We start from the raw sequence: 27595 nt of genomic DNA, 5'->3' as shown, positions 1-27595 counted from the left end.
AACTGCAAAAGAAGCGCGTATTCTCGGAAAAGTGGTTACAGGAGGTGAGCTGGCTTCAAACTAATGATGAACACACAGAGATGTGGTGCAGAATATGCTGTGAAAATCCCACTCTAGCAGACAAAAACAGCAGTGCCTTTTATATGGACGCAAACGCGCGTTGCAACTTCTTATCTGGTGCGCGTCGTTTATTTTGACAGCGAATGCGCACCTGCGGACCACTTATGTGCACCCCTGCTTATAACTATGACTCTTACAAGTGTGGTATGTATTGTCAACAAAGAGATACAATGGTCAACAAATCACATGCTCAGACATTCCGCTGCAATCCAAGAAAACTCAGGAACAAATTAGAAACAAAGTAACTGAGAGCTCTCTGTCTGGAAACGTCAGTCTGTGGACTGATTAGACAAAAGTTTTACTTTTTTGAAGGGTGTGTGTCCCATTACATGTGGTGTGAAAGTAACACAGCATTTCAGAAAAGGAACATCATACCAACAGTAAAGTATGGTGATGGTAGTGTGATGGTCTGGGGCTGCCCCAAGACCTGAAGACTTGCTGTGGTAAATGAAACCATGGATTCTGCTGTCTACCAAGACACCCTGAAGGAGAATGTACAGCCATCTGTTCATGACCTCAACCTGAAGCACAATTGGGATCTGCACCAGGACAATGATCCAAAACACACATGCAAGTCCTCTGAGTGGCTTAAGAAAAACAAAATGAAGACTTTGGAGCAGCCTAGTTAGTGTCCTGACATGAATCCGATTGAGATGCTTTGGCATGACCTTAAAAAGGCGGTTTGTGCTTGAAAACCCTCGAATGTGGCCGAATTACAACAGTTCTGCAAAGATGAGTGGGCCAAAATTCCTCCACAGTAAAAGACTCTTTGCCATTTATTACAAAGGCTTGACTGGTGTTGTTGCTGCTAAGGGTGGCCCAACCAGTTTTAGGCTTAGGGGGTAATCACTTTTGCACACGTTATTTTGTGTTTACTCGTGTTATCTTTGTTTAATATTTCAATTTGTTTGATGATCTGAAACTGCTCTATGGACAATTTTTCTACTCCGGGTTTACAAGCTGGTCACTTTAAACCACTCCAAACTGTAAATTGTAAATTCTAATTGCAACTTCTCTTGATCCCCTAAGACTTAAGCATTTATTTATTTTTTTCTCCTTTTTATTATTTTATAATAATAATTATTATTATTATTATTATTATTATTATTATTATTATTATTATTATTATTATTATTATTATTTATTAGCTTTTTTTGCACTAATGTAACTGAAGCCTCGTGGTCTCATCTCTCTGTATGCTGCACTGGATATAGCAGAGATGACAATAAAGTTTACTTTGACTTTGCATGTCAACATATAAAGTATTGTAAAGTAGAGCAGGGCGATATGACCAAAAATATTTATCACAATATACATTTGAAAATTTGCGATAACGATATAACTGACAATATAATTGACACTAGACAAAATACTTTACAACTGCACAACTTTATTAGTGCAAAAAACCCATCAATGTATTTTCTCTTAAACAAGCAGCTGTTTTTTATGTGCATTAAAGTTATATAAAAATTTAACAGTGCAAATTCCTTGCTGACAGTTTAACCAAAAGGCATTTCCAGTGGAAACTGGCCGACATATCCTCAGCATAACCATGTATAATATCCACAAAACTAAAAAAGAGGTCATACACACACAATACGGTAATATTATGTTGAAGCACAGTACGTATCACTCCGCGAGGCTCCTGCCTACAGTAGCCGTAATGCTCCGACAATCTATCAAGCGGTGCGGCTTCGTAGCTTAGCAAAGTCGTACTAAAACATTTGACTTTTTGAATTTTTCGAGTGCCGTGTACATAAAATCGTTTCGAGGTCAGTAAACACAACCAGAGTTCATACATAAGGCACACGGGATTATAAGGGGCTCTGTCGACTTTCAGAAAAATCAAAGGACTGACTTTAAGTGTGCTGTATTTTCCAAACAACACGGTAATAACGACGGCCCGCTAGCATGCGCTACCAAAAATAGTGCTTTGTTGTGTATCTGACGGACGAAAGCTAAACCAGTTCCACACCAGTGAAGCTGCAGCATTTTTACAAACCAGTTCTGGTTCATTCGTTTGACTCAACGATCCGCTTTCGCCCTTCTCATTCTGCGTTGCCACCATACTTTTTCCTTCCATGTGCGTATGAAAACAAAGGCACTGCACATGCGCGTTTTACCCATGCAAAATGAATTTCCTCTTCACTAAAACTTACAATGCTGATTTGAAATATTCCTTGCACAGATTCCATGTAGTTGGAAACTGAGCCCAATAATGGTCAGTCTGTGAGTACATTTTAAATGAAAGCTGTTGGTGTAATGATAACAGCAAATCCATATTTGCTTAGTATCAGGTTTTATGTTGTTAATACACCCAGACTATAGGGGGAGCTAGAGAGCTAGAGTGAGTTACCTCTGAGCGGACTGTGATGGCGAAAGTTTGTTTATATGTGAACTGCAGTTCGATAAAATACCTTCTCTTCAAGTAACGGTGTCATTATTGAGAACCCACAACAACATAAAGAAACAAGACATGGTGTCAGAAGATGGACTTGAAGAAAAGTAGCGGACTAAAATATAGCAGTACTGACGGATCTGCTCGAAATGTGACAATTGAGAGGCACAGATTCTTCACATGTGTACAGAAGACAGGGGAGACAATAGATCAGTATGTCACAGAGCTGCAGAACAGGAGTAAAACATGTGAATTTGGAGGACTGACAGACTCTTTGATAAAAGACAGGCTTGTGTGCGGGATTCCAGACAACGGTCTGAGAGAGAGGCTACTGAGAGAGGAAAATCTTGACCTGGAAAAAGCATTAACACTGTGCAGAGCAGCTGAAACAGTGAGGGCACAAGCTACAGAACTGCTTAGTGACAGCTGCAGAGTGGATGCTGTGAATAAGGACACACACAGAGTCAATAAGGATATGGAACGCCAGGACTGCCATAATGAATTAATTAAATACACCATTAAATAATTAATTAAATGTGGCAATAATTAATTAAAATTGGAAAAAATTAATTACATAAATATTTACGACACATGTAATTATTAATTATTGACACATTAATTAATTAATGACACATTTAAATAATTATTTAATGGTGTATTTAATTAATTCATTATGGCAGTCCTGGCGTTCCATATAAGGAGAGTGCTGCTGCTGAAATAAAAATGCAATTAAAGCCAGCAAACAGGGACAGAAAGGAAAAGACTTGTGGTCGCTGCAGAATGCAACATCCTCCTAAAAATGTCCAGCATATGGGAAGAGATAACTGTAACAAAAATAACCATAATGCTAGGTGCTGCAAAGCTCTAACCCCGAAACAAAGTACAGTCCATACTGTGGATGAAGAAGACACAGAGGAACTCTATGTAGCTGCAGTGGCAGACAATAAGACAGGTGAAAAGGACTGGATAATGACACTCAAGGTGAATGACACACTCATGAAAGTCAAGCTGGATACTGGAGCTCAAGTGAATGTCATATCAGAAGCAGAGTTCAAGAAAATCAGACCTAGACCTAAAATACATGCAACGAAGGTGAAAGTGAGTGGATACTCAGGTGCAGAAATACCTGTGAAAGGAAAATGCATGGTTAAAGTGACACACAAAGACAAGGAGCACACACTCACATTCATTTTGGTGCCGAAGACTGTGCAGCCTATACTAGGGTTACATGCCTGTGAGAGTCTGAACCTAGTGAAAAGAGTGCTCGTTGTGGAAACTGACGATGACATGGACTATAATGAGTTGATGAAGGAATATGGTGACCTATTTCAGGGACTTGGTTGCCTTGCTGGAGAACACACAATCAGAGTCGATGAAAGTGTAACACCAGTCACCAGCAAAGTACCATTTGCTCTACAAAAGCCACTGACAGCCGAGTTGGACAGGATGGAAAACCTGGAAGTGATTGAAAAGATTGATGAACCAAATGAGTGGGTGAGTTCTCTTGTTATTATGGAGAAAAAGACTGGAAAGCTCAGAGTTTGCATGGATCCTACAGATCTGAATAGAGCAATAAAGAGAGAACATTTCAAACTACCTACAAGAGAAGAAATAATGTCACAGTTTGCAAAAGCGAAGTACTTTAGCAAAGTAGACGCTTCATCAGGATTTTGGCAACTGAAGCTGGACGAAGCAAGTTCAAAACTGTGCACGTTCAACAGCCCATTTGGCAGCTACAGATTCCGGCGACTGCCGTTTGGCATTGCTTCAGCACCTGAGGTGTATCACAAGACAATACACATGATCTATGAGCACCTAGAAGGAGTTGACACGTCGATGGATGACATCATTGTGTGGGGTAGCACAAAAGCTGAACGTGACATGAGACTGAGAAATGTTCTTGAAGCAACCAGAAAAGCCAATCTGAAGCTGAACAAAGAGAAATGTCAGCTTGGGGCGCAGGAACTGACATTTGTTGGAGATATTCTGAGCAGTGAAGGCATCAGACCAGATCCTCAAAAGGTGTCTGCAATTGAAAACATGCTGAGGCCGCAATGCAAGAAAGATGTGCAGAGATTTAATGGCATGATAAACTACATGGGAAAATTCATACCCAATCTCTCAGAAAAAATGGCACCACTGAGACAGCTAAATGAAAAGAGAATCGAATGGGAGTGGAATCATGAACATGAGAAAGCATGGCGTGACTTGAAAGATCTGCTTACAAAGGAACCAGTTCTGAAGTTTTATGATCCAATGAGACCTATTAAGATCTCATCAGATGCATCACAGAGTGGGCTTGGAGCTGCTCTTCTGCAGAAGTATGATGAGTGGCAGCCTGTTGCATATGCATCGCGATCCATGACAGACGCAGAGACAAGATATGCACAGATTGAAAAAGAACTGCTCAGCATAACATACGCCTGTGAGAGATTTCACCAGTTTGTGTCCGGGCAGGCCATCAGTGTTGAAACTGACCACAAGCCACTGATAGCCTTGTTCCAAAAACCACTAAATGAGTGTCCGCTGAGAATCCAAAGAATGATGATCCGGCTGCAATGTTACACGCTTAACGTGATGTACACCCCTGGTAAGCTGATGTACACAGCTGACACATTACCCAGAGCTGCTGATCCAAATGAGCCGGCAAACACCAAGATGGATGATGCAAGAGCATATGTGAGCATGGTCGCAAGTGTACTTCCTGTTGCAGAAGGGAAGATGGAGCTCATAAGAATGGAGACAAGCAAAGATGGAACGTTACAAGCACTGCGCAAAACCATCATAGATGGATGGCCCAGCTGTAAGCAAAACTGCTCACCTGTTATTCAAGAGTATTGGAACTGCAGAGCAGAACTGTCTGTAGTGCATGATGTGGTGTTCAAGGGAAGTAAAATTGTCGTCCCAAAGAGCCTGCGAGGAGAGATACTCAAAAAGATACACGCAGGGCATCTAGGCATGGAAAAATGTAAAAGGAGAGCACGTGAGGTGATGTACTGGACAAGGATTAATCAGGATGTGACAAATGAAGTGTCGAACTGTTGAACATGTCTGACATATCAAGCAAGCAATCCTGCCGAGCCATTAAAACGACACACCCAGTGCCAGACCGACCATATCAGAAAGTGGGGGCTGACCTCTTTGTGTCTGGAGGAAAGGACTATATTGTGGTCACAGACTGCTACTCTTTGTATCCAGAAGTATGTAGACTGCAAACGACAACAGCAGAGGCTGTAATCACCTCTATGAAAGCCATATTTGCACGACACGGTGTGTCAAGTGAAGTGTTCACAGACAAAAGCCTGCTAGTATACCACACAACGCCACTTGAGTGTGGTATGTCACCAGCACAGCTTCTTATGGGACGACGCCTGAGATCAAACCTGCCCATTCAGGATAATCTGCTTAAAACAAAGGAGGGAAACAGCGTGAAGAAGTTCAAGGAGCAACAGAAAGCAAAGCAGAAGTTCTATTATGACAGAGGAACTAAGAACTTACCTGAACTGCATGCTGGGGATCAAGTGAGATTCAAAGACAAAAACAACACATGGGCACAGAAAGCGACTGTTCTAAAGGAAGATCAACCATAATCATACATCATTCAGACAGAAGATGGAGCTATGCTCAGAAGAAATCGCCAAGATCTTCTTAAGGGACCAGTAGTAGTGGAGCAGAGGTTGGAGGCTGCTGAACAACCCCAACACACACATGAGACACTATCACCTGAAACACCTACACATACACAAGAACAAACACTGAGAAGATCTGTAAGACAAGTGAAGCCACCTATGATCGAACAGATGTAATGTGTTGACATGTTGTTTGGAAGATGATGTCATAGTATCTATGCAAGTTGCACTATGCTTGGTTACTAGTGTTGAACTGACCATGATTGTTGAAAACTAGTTGTGCTGTTAACATTAAATTGACAAATCCTGGTTTAACAAGTAAGAAAAAAAAGAGGCTGTTTAGGTTTGTGAAAGTAGCTATGTTATTTAATTTTATTGTTTTAAAAAAAGGAAGACGTAATGATAACAGCAAATCCAAGTTTTATGTTGTTAATACACTCAGACTATAGGGGGAGCTAGAGAGCTAGAGGGAGTTACCTCTGAGCAGACTGTGATGGCGGAAGTTTGTTTACATGTAAATGGCCTGTATTTGTATAGCGCTTTACTTTGTCCCTATGGACCCCAAAGCGCTTTACACTACATTCAGTCATTCACACATTCACACACTGGTGATGGCAGCTACACTGTAGCCACAGCTGCCCTGGGGCGCACTGACAGAGGCGAGGTGACACGTGAACTACAGTTCGATAAAATACCTTCTCTTCAAGTAACAGTGTCATTATTGGGGCGACCGTGGCTCAGGGGGTTGGGAAGCGTATCTGTAACCGGAAGGTCGCCGGTTCGATCCCCGGGCTCTCTGTCCTGGTCGTTGTGTCCTTGGGCAAGACACTTTACCCTACCGCCTACTGGTGTTGGCCAGAGGGGCCGATGGCGCAATATGGCAGCCTCGCTTCTGTCAGTCTGCCCCAGGGCAGCTGTGGCTACAACCGTAGCTTGCCTCCACCAGTGTGTGAATGCGAGAGTGAATGAATAGTGGCATTGTAAAGCGCTTTGGGTGCCTTGAAAAGCGCTATATAAATCCAATCCATTATTATTATTATTGAGAACCCAGAACAACAATAAGAAACAACACAGTTTGTACAGTATCCCTGATACTGTGCTGTGATCAGCTGTGGTAAATCATTATGCTTTCTGCTAATTAAGAGAATTTCATTTCATTTGGGAATATGTCATCCTGAGTGTACCTTAACGGAAGCACAGATCTTACCTTGCCAATATACTGGTAGTCAGAGCCTGTATACTCCTCCTGCAGGAAAAACTGGTTCCACATCCAGCCTCGCCTCACTCGTTTCAGCAACTTCTCTCCTCTGATGGCTGCTTCTATTCCCTCTCCATCTGCTGTGTGTGTCCTCCGTCCATTTAAAGCCAGTGCATCATCAAGGGTCAGGCAAATACAGAGACAAACAATGCCCAGGATAATATTCCTCATCTTTGTGATGGAGATGTAGAAGTCACAAATGTTCTATCTTCCCAGCTGGCTCACTCCAAACTGGCAGATGGGTCTATCTCTCATAGTCCTTCCAGTTTTGACTGACAGTGGAAAGGATCTGTAAAATAAGTAAATACAAAAAAATGTCAATTCTGCATTTAATAACATTCATCCTGAGGGCAGTTCATCAACTTCTTGGCACTTTACGGCCTGATGTGGGAGTGCAGGATTTTGTTACACGAGCAGAAACAACAGAAACAAACGCTGTCTGCAGCTAACATTTTCAAACATAGGCGTGAAAGCAGACTTCCTGTTATTCCAGCATGCACTGCACTCTCATTCACTATGCAGTGAAAATGCTGAGGTCACACGGTACTCTGCTCAATGACTGTACACCCATAAGCCTTAGTTATAGCAAAAACACAGTTTTTAGTCACACATTGTTTTTTTCTTTCCAAGCTTTCACTCCCAGCAGGTGATCTGTGCAGTGACAACACTAAGAAGTGTGAAATTAGTGCTTCATCTGAAAATAACTTCTGTCTGTAAACAGGATGCTCAGGTCTAATTATTGGTTTAAATTGACAAAAAGCCGTATAACCTATCCTTACATTTGACCTCTGACAGACTGATCTGAACATCAAAACAATAATAATGCTGCATACATACATATTTAAAGTTCTGTTTCTTTCTGCCATTGTACTGAAAACATGTATATAGTGGATGATATATGAGGACTCTAATTATAATATTACTTTGGACCTCTGACCTCTTCATAGTTAAGGCTGTGCTGAGTTCAGTAGAACTGGAGAAACTCTGATTTGTCTTGTGTACTGTGTTTCTATGTGTGTTTGCACATTTCCATAAATCACTACACCTCTTTCCCATTTTCCAATAAAAAGATTTTAAAATGAGAGGTGGCTCAAGACCTTTGCACAACACTTTAACCAGCCATTTAGCATTGTGGAGGACAAAGGATTTAAAAGATTTGTTAAATCATTAAATCCTAGCTATGTTCTCCCCACTAAAAGGTCATAAAAGCAGTGAAAATTTAGTTTTTACAGAATAAAATGTGAACAGGCAGGACTGAGGCCTCAGTGTGTAGCTGTCCATACCTCAACGTTACAAAAGCACAACCACTGTCCACACCCCAACCACACCTCACAGTAAATGATCATTTCCATTTTAAGCATTTCCAAATAATCATTTTCCATACTGCCAGTATAAATATACAAGTATACTGCCATCACTACAATATACATGTTTCACACACTCCTTTTGTTGTTGACATTTACAGGCTGTGTGCAAAAGGCCACACTCTTCAAATTCATGCCAACTAATATTTTTACGTCCAGTAGGTGTCCTACTAGAGCAAATGAAGCTTCAAGAAGCTTTGCGCTGGGGGGAACCAATTGGATGAAAAGCTTCAGTGCTTCATGAAGCTTCATCTGCCTATCACTAGTTTCAACTGAAAATGCAGCTTTATTGCTGGAACAAAACTTCAACATAAAATAAAACTCACAAAAGCAAACAAAACTCTAAACTGAGGTGCAGGAGGACTGGAAATTATGAACACACAGCAAGTTGCGGTTACAACGCGACAGGGAGCACAGGAAAACACAGGGCTTAAATACACAGGGGAGTAATTAGGAAATGGGCAACAGGAGGGAGACACAGCTGGGAGAAATTAGGCTAACGAGACAGGAGAAAGGTAAAACTGAACACATTGACATGAGACATGAACTTTCAGAATAAAACAGGAAACTAACAGACACAGAGAACCAGAACGGACACTGAACTTGGCAGGCAGACTCACGAGCAGACACAGTGACACCATGGACAGACAGAGGGAACACAGGCAGAATAAACAAGAATATAGAAGAATATAAAGAAACACAAAACACCGAGTCCTCAGACTCAGGACCATGACACTCATGTTGAAGGATCTAGAAGGAACGCTTACACAGCAAATAGTCCACTGAAAGGAAACGTGCTTTTATCATTTATCAGGCCCCATCAGACCGATCACCATCGGACTAATCAATGAATCACTGGTGTTGTGCGTTGGCCTTGCAGAGCTTAATTTGAATGATAATGTAACCACATCAGTTCTTGTGTTCAGCACTAGAGTGCAGCCCTGACAAGCAAGACTAGTTATCAGTGTTGATACAGTAATCAGTGTTTGGAAGCCAACAGAGTCGTGTCAGGTAAAAATGTTTTCCTTTCCTGCACACTGAAAATGCTTTGAGACGACACCGCTGAACTGAACAAATTCAGCATTAAGTCATTAACTTTTAAATGTCCTGGTCACTGTTGCCCTCTCTCTAACGTCCTCTGCCTAATGCAGCCTCCATTTGTCCTATTAGGTTGCTACTATATGAATAAGCCTGAATTGAGCCTGGTGGAGAACACACACAGACTCATTGATTCTGACTGGACATCAGCCATTATTACACAGTGAAGAAACCTGGAGCTCTCAGGTTTTACCGCTCAAATGGATTTACCCATTGTCTAACTATTCTAGTGTATGTAGGAGTGTGTATCAGTCACCGAAGGGTACGGCGCATGTGCAAACATCGAAGTCAAACTAACCAACAACCATCTATGACTTTATTCTTCTTCTAATATCTTCATTGCTTCTTGACTAAAAGAGAAAAGTTACAAATTCACAGTTTACCACACATAATCTCATCTCAATCTGGATATTCCAAATCAAGAGATGATGAAGAAGCCTGCATCTAAGTGATTAAAGTAACTGTTAGTGAATAGCAGCTTAACTGTGTGTGATGATCAAAGTAACAGTTACACTGGAACGTTTCCAGACTCTCATGTGCTTCCTCTTTCATCCAGAGGAGCTTTGAAACAGACAGGTTAGTGCTGGAGAAACATCATGTCACAGGGCTTAAATACACAAATGCCAGTGCAGAAAGTGAGTGCTATAAAAGGAGACAAATAATAAAGAAATTGCATTCAGATTACAAGAGGAGAAGCTAGTGGAGCCTTCCTGCCCACTATTACTCACATACTGCAGAAACAAGCAGCCAACATCCTCCTAAAAGCAGACTTCAAATAAACACTTTGGTTTTTAATTAGAGAAGCACCAACGGGAATTTTTTTGTTACTCCCCAATAACAATTTTTGCTTAATTCTTTCTACAGATGATAACTGGCAGCATATATTACTAGTACAACAAAAGACCTGCAGTAACACCTGCAGTACATTACAGGATCTTCTCTGTCCTGTCTGGAAGCTTTTGTAATCAGAATTATGACTGTTTGCTTCTCCAGGATGAGTCTATAAATTCTTTGCAGGCTCCTCTTCTTCATGTGTTTCTTTTACCTGTTTATTTATTCATTTCTATTTGTGTTATTTCAGTTATAACATTATATGTGTTGCATGACTATGTCTGAGCTGACAGGCAGGGGGGAAAAGGGATGGGGGAGAAAATATAATAAACGCACAGAGCACAAAACAAACATACAGTACGAATTTATAGAGTAACCCCCCCCCCCACACACACACACACACACACACACACACACACACACGGAGGGACAGGTCGCAGTACAGCCAGCAAAGCCACGTGAACAGCCCTACACACTGAATCTTCTCTCACTTACACAGTGGTAGATAAAGAGCTTATTGGAAAGAGGAAAAGTGTCTGCTACAGAGACTTCATCGAGATATTAGTCAAACCTTTAAATGACACCGTCCATACAAATCAAACGTCAACCAGGTTCACAACAGTGGGTCACACACACACACACACACACACACACACACACACACACACACACACACACACACACACACACAAAACTGTCCTTGAGAGTATGAAGTATGAATAAACCATATATGCACCTTGAATTTAGACTCTTGATTGACAGATTTTTAAGGGGAACTTTTTTCTATAAGTTAATCCATCCATTCAATTTAAACATCAGAACTAGGTACGGTTATGAGGAAACTAGAGAAGAACTCCCAGAATTCCAATCCTCATGGAACCATGCAGGGTGTTTTTTTTTTGGGGGGGGGGGGCTCCTTCAAGCTCGGGTCCTGAGGGTCCTGCGCAGTATTGTTCCTAGGTCTGCACTCTTCTGGACAGATATCTCAGATGTTGTTCCTGGGATCTGCTGGAGCCACTCACCCAGTACTGGGGTCACTGCCCCAGTTTTCAGGCCCCTCTTCTGTGGAACCAGCTTCCAGTTTGGATTCAGGAGACAGACACTATCTCTACTTTTAAGATTAGGCTTCAAACTTTCCTTTTTGCTAAAGCATATAGTTAGGGCTATAGTTACGGTTATCAGATAAATCAGCGGTCTCCAACCTTTTTTGTGCCACAGATCGGTTTAATGTCAGACAATATTTTCACGGACCAGCCTTTAAGGTGTGGCGGATAAACACAACAAAATAAAATGATACGACTGAGACAAAAACTGTGGTATTTTGTAAATATAATAATAAACATGAATTCACTGTGTATTTGTGTAACTTTATTAGCAGCGTCCTCCTGAAATGCACCAACAACATTGACAGTAACATCCTCCTCTCTGCCCCTTAATGCCCTCTGGTCGCTATGGTAACGCATAAATATTTCTTTCAAAATAAGACGCACGACTACAACATGGGAAAAGACCCAGGGAAACCGAGTTAACGATAAAAACCCTGAAAACCATAAATTTCAACTCTCTCCCGGTACCAACGTGGGATTTATGGTCCAGCAGAGGCAGGGTGTTTGCTGCTGATAGCTATGTTGCAAGGCAATGTAGAAAGTATGAGGTACAACCAGTCCGTGGGCCACTCTTGCTTCTGCCAGCTGCAGAGAAGAGCAAGGTTATAACATAGAAAGAGCTGAAGTGAAACCTGTTTTTTTTTTTATCGTTGAAGGTTTATTCAAGGTTCTTCCCGGTGAACTGTTGCTAACATTATTACGACATGATATGACAGAGGTAGGCTGAACAGCTTGCTCACATCTCCCCAAGATGCCAAACCAGAGGTCAAGAGGACAAGCTTTTCTTGTTACAAAACGGTTGTGGTATTCTGCTGTTATATTCAGGAGGTTGTGCAAAATGACAGTACAACACAGAATTTCATTTAGGAGCTGTACCTGATTCAAATCCTATTTTCACACCCGTAAAGGACAGAGAGCAGCATCCTTTTTTATTCTCTCTAATCTGGCTTTGATGAGCAGCAGTATTTGCAAACGCAGCATACTACACCCAGAGAGCTGTAATTGGAGGAGCTGTCAAGCAAGCCAAGAAGAAAGCTGATGTTGTCTTCAAACAACAGTTTACCAGCTCTCGTCCTGACAGATGCAGCTGAAAACCTGTCAGAATAAAACTGTTCTGATCTGCAGTGTGTTAGAAGCTGCTGTTCCAGAGTTATCTGGAGCCAACTGTTCTCGAGGTCTTGTACAACAAACACATTCACACTGAATACACTGAAGACGCTGAGTCAGTGAATCAGCTTGAAAAGTGAGCATAGAAACATGCGCTCTATATCGAAAAGGGCTGATCAAGAGGATTTTTGATCTACTCGATCATGAAATACCACTGTGTGACCCAAACCTGGCAACATGTTCAGTCTGAGAAAACACGCACATTTAGCATTGTCTTCTGTCCAAACGCTGAGTGCTGATGGACTGGATCTTATATAGTGCTTTTCTAATCTATACAACTTGCCTCATTCACCCAATTATACAAGCACTTTCTTTTTCTAAATGCTTTTGATATAACGTCCACACTCATTCGTGCTCTGATGGATGCATCTGAGAGGTTAGTAACACAAACATCCACAGCAAATTAGCAAAGGAATAATATTGTATTCAGTGAGCGGGATAATCCAACTACTGTAATTAGATCCGAACTTTATCAGAGGAAGTAGTGATAGAGACTCTGCTACAGTCTGTGTAGGAGTTTCTGCCCTGAGAAACCACCATGACCGAAACAAGGACTAACGCTACATCATTAACGTTGTAGAGTCTTTCAGAGATTATATATGGTATAATATATAATATACATATCATACTTCTAAGTTCACAGTCACTAAACATAAAGTTCAGCACACATTAACATAGATAATAACATATCGTATAGATGAAGAAACAGAAAACCAATTCTTAAACAAACTTCCAGAACCGTAAAGAACAATGTCAGAAGCATCTTCTTTTATTTCACTGTACCTGTCGGGTTTACCACTGAGCTGGTCTGTGACCCACACCTGTTTAATCCTATTAGTCTAACAATTCAAGATTATTTTTTTTAAAGGTTTTTTAAATTAGATATGAAATCTGTGGTCTAGCGTGGACACAGAGTCCACAGGAATAAAGCGGAGAATATATGAAACAAACGCGTTTTGTTGGTGTTTATTCAAACAGACGAAATAAAAGCTGCTGATGTTTATGGTCATAATTTATCGTCACTGTTACCAAACAGCCAAACGGAGCGCGCGCGTGCCTGCTGCTCGCAGCTAAAGCCCAAATTAAATCACGCATCTTCTGCCAGCTTGTAAAGGGTCCACGCTCAGTCTGCTGTGGAAAAAACACCAAACTCAAAGTGTTCAAATAGACACGAACACCTCAGCTGTCCGTGTTGTCTCAACCTGTTGTAAAAAGACCCGGTGGCACTTACCGCTGTGTGCGGAGCGTTCAGAAGGACAGTGACTGTAACGGAAACGGAGTGCTGTTCCCCGCGTGTGCAGCGTCTCTCTGCGTGGAGTCTCGCTCTACCAACCCCACTCATCAGCTCAGCAAACTGAGGGTTTACAATATCTGCTGATTGGTCATTACAGTCCCGCGTGTGTACGCTCACGTGCACATGAACATGAGTTAACCAAGCAGCAGAAAAGCATTTCACCCAGCCGTAATTTCACGGCCCGGTTTACCGCATTGTTACAACAAATCTGTCAAATCTGTGTTAATAAGAAGACTCACAGCCAACACCGACAGCCTGAAGGACGGCATTACTGAGAATTACTGAGCTGTGATACATCTGCTGGTTTAAAAGATGTTATTGGGCCCCAAATCTACACTGTAAAAAAACCCCAACAACTGTAATTTAAGAGAATATCTCATATAAATGTACAGAATTTTTCTAAGTAAAATAAAATTATAAAAAGTAATTAAAAAATCGCGAAAAAACGGTGCCTGTGAATAAACATGATTTTTACATTTTTATGGAAAATGTATTTATGTTTTATACAAAAAGGACTAAAAATTATGGTTGCAAGATTAACATAATTTTACAGCTATTTTTATTTAAAAGATAAAACTGTTAACTTCTAGTTTTATGCTGTACATACATAAAATTGATACACTGGGTGTAAAATGACACAAAAATGACAGTAGAATAAGTTTCTGTAATTGGGTTTTTCCAATAGTTAATGGATATTTTGTGTAATTATAGACGTTGAATGGGGAAAATGGCATGAATGTTTTTATAATTATATCACATCTACAAGTATTAAGTTAAAATGTATGACTGTGGTAATTAACAAAATTGGTAAAATTACAAAAAAAATAATAAAATAGAAATGCATAATCTATATTAGTCTGAAGATTTCCACATATGTAATGATGCCTGGTTAAATAAATCAGATGCAGTAAGTATACACACGTTTCATGTAAACATTATCTGTAACCTTCTTATTGGCTTTAACTCAAATAATAAAACATTTCAGTGGCATAAAAAATGTAAATTTTAATCTTATGTACTGTACAGCCTATATATATTTAAGCCTATAATAAGCATGTAGCCCAATAAGTATAAAAAGCAGACAATACTGCATATAGTAATAAAGGTGTCAGAGAGGAGGAGAGAGGAAATCATCCACAACCGTCTGCGCCTCCGGCCCATGGACCACTCGGAACTTAAAAGGCTGTAAAGCCAAATACCACGGTGTGATCCGGGCGTTGGCATCCTTCATGCGATGGAGCCACTGCAGCGGGGCCTGGTCCGAACAGAGGGTGAAGGGGAGGCCCAGGAGGTAATAGCTAAGGGAGTCTGACATCTGGATGGCCAGACACTCGTTTTCCACGGTGTTGTACCTGGCCCCGTCAGGAATATAAGGAATATTTGAGGCTGCATGGGAGTTTGCTCTGCTTTGCTCAGCAAGAAGTCGGACTCATTCTTGGTGGGTGTTGTTCTATGCCAGGGCTGTCCTTATTAATAAATTCTGTTCATAGTTTTCAGGGCCAGAATTTCAAGGCATATCGTATTTAGGTGGCAAACTGGTGACCTCAGAATCTCATCTGTACTCTGAGAATCTTGGAAGTGCTTTTGTTGGCTTCGTCAGGAGGCAGCCAACAAGCTGCTGCCCCACAAGGAGGAGTTTGTTCCTCCAAATACATTTCAGGAGGTAGTTTGGGAGAATGGGGTCTGGGCCTTTCTCCTTATTTGTGACTTGGCCCCAGATAAGGAGAAAAATAGACAGACGGATAGAATGATGCTAAGAGCGGGATGCAAAATATACAAATTCTACAGAAGGTTCCACAGAAGCCCTGTAACAGACCAGTCTGTAAATGGGAAAACATGTAAACATAAAAGTAGCATTAATAAAATGTATCAGAAAATCCCAGTGTTTGTTTTTTTGTTTCAGCTTTTATCTTTTTTTTTTACTACCAAAATCAAGAGGCACGACAGTATTGTGCTTTCAGAGTGACCACGTCAAAAACGTCTACGAGTTGTAAACTAATAAGGAACGAAGTAAGGAACTCTTCCATATCCGTTGGTCCATATAGTAACTGACAACCAAAACAACCACTTCAGGCCTGAGAAACACAATTTATGATGTTTATCTTCAAACCATGTTCTTACTTAGATTTTAAAACGCTTTAAAAATAATCACGTCCCATGTTCTTGAGACTTTTCACAGGGCACAAACGTTTTACACCAAAGTCCTGTTGTTTCTCTAATTTAAGGATTCTCTCAGGCTTAGATCCCCCTTAAATCAGTCACACCACTCTCACTGACTGCCTCTGGCTGTTTACAGCGCCCTGCCAAGTCAAAATGAAAATCTGGAGTTCTGACTAAACAAGGATAAAGAAAGAAAATTAATTTTTCATTTGGGTTTCATTTTCATTTTCCACAGCATGATGGTGTAGTCTCAGTAAATCTTCTTAAAAACTAAACTGAGATTTAAGAACCCTTTAGTATGCATGGATTGCTATTTTCTGATGTATTCACCCTCCTTAGTAAGTAAAACTGTCTCTGTAGGAGCAGTGCAGCAAACGATGTGGCACAACTGTTAGAATTTGGAAAAGGGTGAAGAAAATAATTTGATTAAGACTGAAGCATCTTTTCCAGTTTATAAATTTAGCATTTGAATTTATTGTGAATCTGCCTGCTCATTTACCTTGTATTAAAAACCCTGATACTTCATTGCAGTAGTAGTAGAAGTTGGAAAAATGACACACACACCTTAAAGAGAGCCTTATGCTTGCCCCAAATGGATACAGATAACAGCTAAACAGATATGGAGTAATCATTGAGACAATAGGTGCCAGTGGACAGCACATTCTGATTTAGTTTCAGCCTCAGCTTTTGACTAAAGATCATTTAGTTTTTGTCATAATTTAGGCATTACTTTAGTTTTACTCGACTATATTTTAGTCAGCTGAATCGACTTTACGGTTAGTCTGCGATAATCTTATGACTGTAAAAGTTTGTAAACCGTGTGGAGTAACTTTCCCCGGTAAAAGCACGTGAAATGTGTCCATATGTCTGGTCTTCTCTTCCTCCCAAGGGTTCACATTTTTTCACATTTTCATGAGAAACAGGAAGTATCCCTCCCACTCCCAACCTGTTTGTCAGCAGCAGCTAGCAGCTATCATGTTATTTGTAGGCGATTTGAAGGTTAAGGGCATGCCTGATTGCATTAACAATGAATATGTGGCCAGCAAGTTATGAAAGACAATATACAATGCAGATTTTTGTTACTATATAAAGGAGAAGCTGCAGTTTGTAGAGTTCGTCTTTCTTTCATCATTAAAGTTCACAGTGAAATGGCAGTCAAAAATTCTTGACTGATGCTGTTGTAAAGAACTCATCTTGGACTCTGTCACTAAATTAGGATTCTTAAAGACTTGGTGCTGTGGACTGAACAGAGTGATTGTCAAGACTGAACAGGATGTTGTGAAATGACTGGCAGCTCAGGCCACAGCTCATGTAGGCATTGGAGACGCTGTGGCTCAGCTGCAAAACTGTAGGTCTAAAACTGGAGTTCTATTTCAGTTTAACTGTTTCACATTTAATCTTGTTATTTACCCGACAGGCTTAGCTAGAGTCAATTTAGTCATGGCTGTTTTAATTGTTTAAATTTTGCTTTTATACCCATGGCGGCGCACTGCTAACAACTAGCTCCTGAATTCGACTCCACCATCTGGTCGGGGCCTTTCTCTGTAAAGTTTGCATGTGCTTTCAGTGTCTGCGTGGGCTCTCTCCGGGTACTGCATGTCTTTGGACTGTGGGACAAAGGCAGTTAGTAGGGTTAGGTTCACTAGTGAGTCTAAATTATGTGAATGGTCTGTCTCTCTGTGTTAGTCCTGCAACAGACTGGTGAGCTGGCTAGCGCGTACTCTGCTTCGCCTTATGGTAGATGGGATCGGCTCCAGCCCCCCGATGATGGGCAGAATACGATGGAAAAATGGAATTAAAACCACACAATGCATCAGTCTATAAAAGTTAAAGTGTTGATTGTTAAAACTATACTGTCTAGTAAAGTACAGCTTGTCCTGTCCTTTTTGTGGTGTTCTGACAAACTGTGCGTATGATTGTAATCATGTCGTGTGAGTCATGTAGCTGTGAATGTCAGCTGTCATGGAGATGTTGCAGCAGGTCCTCCTCAGCTCTTCTCCTTGTCCAGTTTGGTTCTGTTTATAAACTAATAACTTGCATTGATTACTGAATACAGAAATGTTTGTTGTTGGTCCATAAAGTAAGACACAGAAACGTGTTCATATTTATCATCTCTGTCTCTGAAATAAAGCGAGCAAGTCAGGAATCCATTATGATATCAGTGATGCACTTAGAAATATGTATCTAAGGTTAAAAAATTCCTATTTTAAACTGACTCTGAGAAATTGGTCTCACCTATTAAACTGGCAAATTGGGCAGAATCAGATGTAGCTGCATGTTTCGATGTACTAACTCAAACATAACAGAAACCCTCTTCCTTTTATTTAAACACATGGGTGAACAGTAGTGATCTGTAGTCATTGTGTTTGACCTGTACCCCAAATTTTAACTTTGTGTCTGTATCTTCAGACTCAGGATATAAAGCATCTTACATTATTTCATCTGAGAAGGGATCCACTTGCTGTTCAGTCCAGTGTGGGTGGGGGGGCTATTGCCAGGAGGAATTTTTCGAGGACTTCCTCAATCCCATGGACAAGTCCTCTGTGGAGGATAAGGAGGATGACTCGCCCATCACCATGCCAAGGTCACTAAGGTGGTTAAGCAACTTCTCAGGGGCCCTGGGGTGGATGAAATCTACCCTGAGTTTCTTAAGGCTCTGGAATTTGTAGGGCTGTCCTAGTTGACAGGCCTTTGTTGGTGCCCCTGGATTGGTGGTTCCCATGCTGATAAACTTGAAACTTATCATTCAGCCTTATTTTGGACTGTGTACAGTACTGTGCAAAGGTTTTGAGACAGCCCTCAGACTTGAACCAGACTTTCTTGTATTCTTTTAAAGCAGTCTTGGACAATAGTTCTACTGGCTCTCTAAAGGTTTTCCAAAATCTTCCTTGGATGTTTGATGCTTTTTAACTCATTTTCAGTCCAGGCCTTGGGCCTGGCCATTTCCAGAGTAATGCCTTTTTATTAAGCTCCTAAAACTCAACACAAAGCAATGTGATTGTGCTGTGTAACCATGTTTACATAGTAGAAAAAAGTAAACAAACATTTCCTTAACTAAGTAGAAAAAATTTGTGATTTTTACTATCAATAATAATAATAATAATAATAATAATAATAATAATGCTACTTTTCTTATTATTATTATTACTAGCTGTATTATGTGTACTCATATAGACATCTGCAGCATGACAGACAACAGACACAGAGAGACAGACGTGTGGCCAAAGTTACCACACTAACAGCACCTGATGGACAATTGGCTGACTGCTTTTCCTAACTCTGTTTTTAAAGCTTTGTGATATAGAAGGTACAATTAAGCTGGAGTCAGATATATTAGAAACATATTCTTCTGGTCACAGAGACAACATATGAATCATTCTAAATCTAACCAAAGACTCAACACTGTCCATGCACCTGAGCATTCATTTGATTTTTATACCCATAGCTTATGAAACATCTTATGTAAGTTCCCCTCTCATAACCAACTCTAATCTTTTCCTGTAATTATGCTATATTATCATATACAACTTTCTCTGTTGACACAAGGTTATACCAATTCAGTGAGGCTTGGTGCTTTAAGTATTAAAGTATTAGCAGGAGTGAAGTATTGCTAAAAGTATTTAAAGTAATGTAAGCCTTGAGCGCAGAAAAAAAAGAAAAGAAGCAGTTGGCCAAAAGCATTGGATTTGCATTAGAACTAAACAAATGAAAATATTTAAAAAATATTCCCCATACCAGAACTAAATAATATGCCATAGTATTTCTTAGTTAGAAGTAGTGACTTCCAGGATAGTGACATGCTCTCTAAGACACTCAGCAGCCAGTACAAATCCCACCTCAGCTATTTGGTCTAATTTGTTGTTAGATGTATTTACACTTGTACAGTTACTTGCAGTTGCGCGACTGCTTATTTGTATCAAAATGAAGCTCTCCTATCAGCTCAGAAACATCTGGATGAGCCTCTATCCCCAGTCACCTTGACCACTTCCTCTTCCTGCAGGTCACATCCTGTCTGTCTTTATAACAACACCCTGTTACTCATCCTTCCTCAGCATGCACTGTGTTTGTACAAAGAAGCATCATGTGCACTGGAATTAGGTCATTGTTTCGGTCCCCCCTCTAAGCACCAAGTAAATAGCACCAACAGGTAATTGTGTTAAAGAAAATCATACTGAGACCATGGTCATACATCACCTAACCAAAGTAATCTGACTGAATCAGAAAACAGTGGTTTGGCATTGTGTCCATGTGATTCTAAGCTGAAAGATGACAACAGCATGGATGATAACATTAATATCCTCATTCTGCATGGTATTTCTTTTTTCTTTTTCTGAAATGACCTTCTTTTATTTCAACCATTGTTTACATGACTGAAATAAATTGAGCAAAAGAATAAGTGGAGAAGAAGAAACAAACCAAAAGGTTAGAGTTCCTTAAAATCAGCAAATGTTCACCATCTGTCCTGTTTGTTCATTGGCTCGCTCTCTCACTGCTGTGTGTGTTGGATGGGATTACTTGGGCAACACCAAGTTCAACTGTAAGTCAACATATCCATCATTAAGAGTTCAAACTTTATCTTGTAGCTGTTTGTCTAAAACAACTGTGTGGCGATAATAATGATAACAACAACAATGGTGGAGCAGGTCCTATCTACATCGGGAGGTCAGTGGTTTCTCCCTGGCTGCTCCAGTCTGCATGCCAAACATCATTGGGAACGTTATCAACCCCAAGTAACTCTCTGATCCATACATCGGACTATGAATGCATGTGTATGTTAGAATATGCGCTTGTGAATGGATGAATGTGGCGCTCTGAGTGCTCAGGTAGAGTATAAGAATCAGCTTATTTAACATTCACCATGTGGAAAGAAGCGGCTGTTAAATGTGCGTTTCCTCAGATTGTGGCATGTTTGGGCCAAACAATGGCAGCAAATCAGCTCATGACACTCAGTGATAACTCAATTTGTACACTCAAAAAAGGAAATTGGGTGGTTGTCACATTTACAAAAGTCTACCTTGTAATTTGAAAAAAATAATTTCATGTTTCTATGGTGAACGTAATTAAATCATGTAGGATCTCTATTAAATTCATCAACTTTGTTTTTGTTGAGATGACATGATTCAATCTAGAAAAAGTGGTTAGTTGCTGGATTCACAAAATTCACAAGATCACACAGGATTTCAAATGCAGGAAAATCACTGGAGTTATAAGAGGCAGACAACCACACACACACATCACGTGTATGCTATCGCTATTTATTGTGGCTTAAGATGGTTGTGTCCAAATTCATGGGCTGCATCATCCTGAAGACCCGGACTTCGCAGTCTATCTAGGCCAGGTCCTTAGAAGGTCGGGTAGGCACAGAAACGTGAAGTAAACGGCTGTGAAAATTGGACGGTCTAACCTTCAGATATAACAGAACACTATTGTAATTTCTCAACCATCTTACACTTCTGTTTAATCAGTTTTCTGTGTGACATTTATTCAGCTGTGTGAAAAAAACGCGGGGGATTAATCGCTTCTCGTTGCCCCACGTATACTACACGATGCACGACACACGATGAAGGCGACACTGGGGCTGATCACCAAAACGGTCGCAAGACTGAAAAATTGGCTCGAAATAAGCCAAAAATTGCACTGTGTATGCCCAGCATAACACATTTCACCTCTCATCTGAGAACCTTTGTTGGTTCTAAAACTAAATGGTGGAAGGTCCCAGGTATGTTCTTCTACATGCCCAGTAAGGTTTCCAAGGCAATCTCAAAATGTGACATATACAGATTGCTTGGCAGGGACTGTGCAGTCAATGGCATCACTCAATGAGTCATGAGAGTGACTCCTTCACAAAATCAAAAACGTTATTTTAGAAAGACAAATTGGTGTCACACATCACATTGAAAGGTTTGGCACACAACACATTTACAATGCCCCAGAAGCAATGTGACTTGCCAAAGGATTCCATGAAGCTAAGAGCTTGAAATGTGAAGGGGGCTTTGAACACAGGACCGCTCGCACCCAAAGCGAGAAACATACGCCTAGACCAACGAGCTACAAAAGACCTGCGCTTAAGTCTGGATCTCTGAAAGGATAGACTTAAATCTGCCTTCAAATTCAAGCAGGAATGTTTTTAAGCCCTCTTCAGTATTCATTTTTGTACTTTCAGGCCTTTGCTACTGACAAGCTCCAACAGGGATGACTCCAGAGGGACTGCACACAGTGAATGAGAAAAAAGGGTTCCCAGTCATCCAGGTCATGGTAGTCTGATGAGCTTTGAAAGAAAGCAGCTGGAATTCTCTAAGTTCCTTGAAGACCTTTCACCTCTCCTCTGAGAACCTTCGTTAGATTTAAAACTAAATGTTGGAGAGTCCCAGGTATTTAAACCCCAGAGGGGGTTGTCTTTACCAGGGTTGTTTACCAACTATGAAACACATCACATGAGCCAAGGTGTGAAAAAAGGCGTGGGTAATTATCAGCAGAGGTTTCGGGTGAAACCATTATGAGACCTTGACATATGTAGTTTAACGTCTTTACACCGAAATTGAATGGCCTCAATTTCGATCAGACTTTGTGATCTCTAATAGCCCTTTTCCACTAGCACCTACCTAGCTTGGCTTAACTTGACTCAGCTCGATCTTTAGAGTTTCCATTAGGTGATAGTACCTGGTAACAGGTATCTTTTAGTACCTGCCCAGTAAGGTTTCCACGGCAATCTCACAATGTGACATATACAGATTGCATGACAGGGATTGTGCAGTCAATGGCATCACTCAATGAGTCATGAGAGTGACTCCTTCACAAAATCAAAAACGTTATTTTAGAAAAAAAAATTGGTGTCACAGATCACATTGAACGGTTTGGCAAAAAGCACATTTACAATGGCCCAGAAGCAATGTGACTTGCCAAAGAATTCCATGAAGCTAAGAGCTTGTGATTTTAAGGGGGCTCGTCCGGGATTTGAACCCAGGACCTCTCGCACCCAAAGCGAGAATCATACGCCTAGACCAACGAGCCAGAAAAGACCTGCGCTTAAGTCTGGAACTCTGAAAGGATAGACTTAAATCGGCCTTCAAATTCAAGCAGGAATGTTTTTAAGCCCTCTTCAGTATTCATTTTTGTAATTTCAGGCCTTTGCTACTGACAAGCTCCAACAGGGATGACTCCAGAGGGACTGCACACAGTGAATGAGAAAAAAGGGTTCCCAGTCATCCAGGTCATGGTAGTCTGATGAGCTTTGAAAGAAAGCAGCTGGAATTCTCTAAGTGCTTTGAAGACCTTTCACCTCTCCTCTGAGAACCTTCGTTAGATTTAAAACTAAATGTTGGAGAGTCCCAGGTATTTAAACCCCAGAGGGGGTTGTCTTTACCAGGGTTGTTTACCAACTATGAAACACATCACATGAGCCAAGGTGTGAAAAAAGGCGTGGGTAATTATCAGCAGAGGTTTCGGGTGAAACCATTATGAGACCTTGACATATGTAGTTTAACGTCTTTACACCGAAATTGAATGGCCTCAATTTCGATCAGACTTTGTGATCTCTAATAGCCCTTTTCCACTAGCACCCACCTAGCTTGGCTTAACTTGACTCAGCTCGATCTTTAGAGTTTCCATTAGGTGATAGTACCTGGTAACAGGTATTTTTTAGTATCTGCCCAGTAAGGTTTCCAAGGCAATCTCAAAATGTGACATATACAGATTGCATGACAGGGATTGTGCAGTCAATGGCATCACTCAATGAGTCATGAGAGTGACTCCTTCACAAAATCAAAAACATTAATATAGAAAGACAAATTGGTGTCACAGATCACATTGAAAGGTTTGGCACACAACACATTTACAATGCCCCAGAAGCAATGTGACTTGCCAAAGAATTCCATGAAGCTAAGAGCTTGTGATTTTAAGGGGGCTCGTCCGGGATTTGAACACGGGACCTCTCGCACCCAAAGCGAGAATCATACGCCTAGACCAACGAGCCAGAAAAGACCTGCGCTTAAGTCTGGAACTCTGAAAGGATAGACTTAAATCGGCCTTCAAATTCAAGCAGGAATGTTTTTAAGACCTCTTCAGTATTCATTTTTGTACTTTCAAGCCTTTGCTACTGACAAGCTCCAACAGGGATGACTCCAGAGGGACTGCACACAGTGAATGAGAAAAAAGGGTTCCCAGTCATCCAGGTCATGGTAGTCTGATGAGCTTTGAAAGAAAGCAGCTGGAATTCTCTAAGTGCCTTGAAGACTTTTCACCTCTCCTGTGAGAACCTTCGTTAGATCTAAAACTAAATGTTGGAGAGTCCCAGGTATTTAAACCCCAGAGGGGGTTGTCTTTACCAGGGTCGTTGACCAACTATGAAACACATCACATGAGCCAAGGTGTGAAAAAAGGCGTGGGTAATTATCAGCAGAGGTTTCGGGTGAAACCATTATGAGACCTTGACATATGTAGTTTAACGTCTTTACACCGAAATTGAATGGCCTCAATTTGGATCAGACTTTGTGATCTCTAATAGCCCTTTTCCACTAGCACCTACCTAGCTTGGCTTAACTTGACTCAGCTCGATCTTTAGAGTTTCCATTAGGTGATAGTACCTGGTAACAGGTATTTTTTAGTATCTGCCCAATAAGGTTTCCAAGGCAATCTCAAAATGTGACATATACAGATTGCATGACAGGGATTGTGCAGTCAATGGCATCACTCAATGAGTCATGAGAGTGACTCCTTCACAAAATCAAAAACATTAATTTAGAAAGACAAATTGGTGTCACAGATAACATTGAAAGGTTTGGCACACAACACATTTACAAGGCCCCAGAAGAAAAGTGACTTGCCAAAGAATTCCATGAAGCTAAGAGCTTGTGATTTTAAGGGGGCTCGTCCGGGATTTGAACCCGGGACCTCTCGCACCCTAAGCGAGAATCATACGCCTAGACCAACGAACGACAGGAAGCCTGCGCTTAAGTCTGGAACTCTGAAAGGATAGACTTAAATCGGCCTTCAAATTCAAGAAGGAATGTTTTTAAGCCCTCTTCAGTATTCATTTTTGTACTTTCAGGCCTTTGCTACTGACAAGCTCCAACAGGGATGACTCCAGAGGGACTGCACACAGTGAATGAGAAAAAAGGGTTCCCAGTCATCCAGGTCATGGTAGTCTGATGAGCTTTGAAAGAAAGCAGCTGGAATTCTCTAAGTGCCTTGAAGACCTTTCACCTCTCCTCTGAGAACCTTTGTTAGATCTAAAACTAAATGTTGGAGAGTCCCAGGTATTTAAACCCCAGAGGGGGTTGTCTTTACCAGGGTCGTTGACCAACTATGAAACACATCACATGAGCCAAGGTGTGAAAAAAGGCGTGGGTAATAATCAGCAGAGGTTTCGGGTGAAACCATTATGAGACCTTGACATATGTAGTTTAACGTCTTTACACCGAAATTGAATGGCCTCAATTTCGATCAGACTTTGTGATCTCTAATAGCCCTTTTCCACTAGCACCTACCTAGCTTGGCTTAACTTGACTCAGCTCGATCTTTAGAGTTTCCATTAGGTGATAGTACCTGGTAACAGGTATCTTTTAGTACCTGCCCAGTAAGGTTTCCACGGCAATCTCACAATGTGACATATACAGATTGCATGACAGGGATTGTGCAGTCAATAACATCACTCAATGAGTCATGAGAGTGACTCCTTCACAAAATCAAAAACGTTATTTTAGAAAAAAAAATTGGTGTCACAGATCACATTGAACGGTTTGGCAAAAAGCACATTTACAATGGCCCAGAAGCAATGTGACTTGCCAAAGAACTCCATGAAGCTAAGAGCTTGTGATTTTAAGGGGGCTCGTCCGGGATTTGAACCCAGGACCTCTCGCACCCAAAGCGAGAATCATACGCCTAGACCAACGAGCCAGAAAAGACCTGCGCTTAAGTCTGGAACTCTGAAAGGATAGACTTAAATCGGCCTTCAAATTCAAGCAGGAATGTTTTTAAGCCCTCTTCAGTATTCATTTTTGTAATTTCAGGCCTTTGCTACTGACAAGCTCCAACAGGGATGACTCCAGAGGGACTGCACACAGTGAATGAGAAAAAAGGGTTCCCAGTCATCCAGGTCATGGTAGTCTGATGAGCTTTGAAAGAAAGCAGCTGGAATTCTCTAAGTGCTTTGAAGACCTTTCACCTCTCCTCTGAGAACCTTCGTTAGATTTAAAACTAAATGTTGGAGAGTCCCAGGTATTTAAACCCCAGAGGGGGTTGTCTTTACCAGGGTTGTTTACCAACTATGAAACACATCACATGAGCCAAGGTGTGAAAAAAGGCGTGGGTAATTATCAGCAGAGGTTTCGGGTGAAACCATTATGAGACCTTGACATATGTAGTTTAACGTCTTTACACCGAAATTGAATGGCCTCAATTTCGATCAGACTTTGTGATCTCTAATAGCCCTTTTCCACTAGCACCCACCTAGCTTGGCTTAACTTGACTCAGCTCGATCTTTAGAGTTTCCATTAGGTGATAGTACCTGGTAACAGGTATTTTTTAGTATCTGCCCAGTAAGGTTTCCAAGGCAATCTCAAAATGTGACATATACAGATTGCATGACAGGGATTGTGCAGTCAATGGCATCACTCAATGAGTCATGAGAGTGACTCCTTCACAAAATCAAAAACATTAATATAGAAAGACAAATTGGTGTCACAGATCACATTGAAAGGTTTGGCACACAACACATTTACAATGGCCCAGAAGCAATGTGACTTGCCAAAGAATTCCATGAAGCTAAGAGCTTGTGATTTTAAGGGGGCTCGTCCGGGATTTGAACACGGGACCTCTCGCACCCAAAGCGAGAATCATACGCCTAGACCAACGAGCCTCAAAAGACCTGCGCTTAAGTCTGGAACTCTGAAAGGATAGACTTAAATCGGCCTTCAAATTCAAGCAGGAATGTTTTTAAGACCTCTTCAGTATTCATTTTTGTACTTTCAAGCCTTTGCTACTGACAAGCTCCAACAGGGATGACTCCAGAGGGACTGCACACAGTGAATGAGAAAAAAGGGTTCCCAGTCATCCAGGTCATGGTAGTCTGATGAGCTTTGAAAGAAAGCAGCTGGAATTCTCTAAGTGCCTTGAAGACTTTTCACCTCTCCTGTGAGAACCTTCGTTAGATCTAAAACTAAATGTTGGAGAG

The 27595-nt window shown here is 41.0% G+C and overlaps 1 protein-coding gene and 2 non-coding genes across 4 annotated transcripts in view; all 3 read right to left on the bottom strand.

The window, feature by feature from the left end:
* The window catches only part of LOC146366441 (cadherin-6-like), a 55171-nt gene extending 40701 nt beyond the window's left edge, over positions 1 to 14470 (bottom strand). Inside the window, exons 1-2 of one of the 2 annotated variants that reach the window (XM_084911810.1) lie at positions 14203 to 14470; positions 7355 to 7694 (exon numbers count right to left, since the gene is read on the bottom strand). In XM_084911810.1, coding sequence (XP_084767936.1) covers positions 7355 to 7576 — 222 coding nt within the window. In that variant the 5' untranslated portion in view covers positions 7577 to 7694; positions 14203 to 14470. The remainder of the gene's footprint in view (positions 1 to 7354; positions 7695 to 14202) is intronic. The other variant, XM_084911809.1, reaches the window with a different exon arrangement.
* Positions 14471 to 23364: 8894 nt separating this feature from the next.
* On the bottom strand, positions 23365 to 23436 carry trnap-ugg (transfer RNA proline (anticodon UGG)). The gene has a single exon. It is a non-coding gene; the product is annotated as a tRNA-Pro (tRNA).
* A 2811-nt stretch (positions 23437 to 26247) lies between these two features.
* trnap-ugg (transfer RNA proline (anticodon UGG)) lies at positions 26248 to 26319 on the bottom strand. Its single transcript has one exon. It is a non-coding gene; the product is annotated as a tRNA-Pro (tRNA).
* Positions 26320 to 27595: the final 1276 nt, after the last annotated feature.

This window comes from Perissodus microlepis, chromosome 18 (assembly GCF_051167445.1).
Source record: "Perissodus microlepis isolate ML-2025 ecotype Zambia chromosome 18, ASM5116744v1, whole genome shotgun sequence".
Classification (NCBI taxonomy): Eukaryota; Metazoa; Chordata; class Actinopteri; order Cichliformes; family Cichlidae; genus Perissodus; species Perissodus microlepis.
The sequence above is the reverse complement of the archived record's forward strand: the minus strand, read 5'-3'. Positions and strand labels throughout refer to the sequence as shown.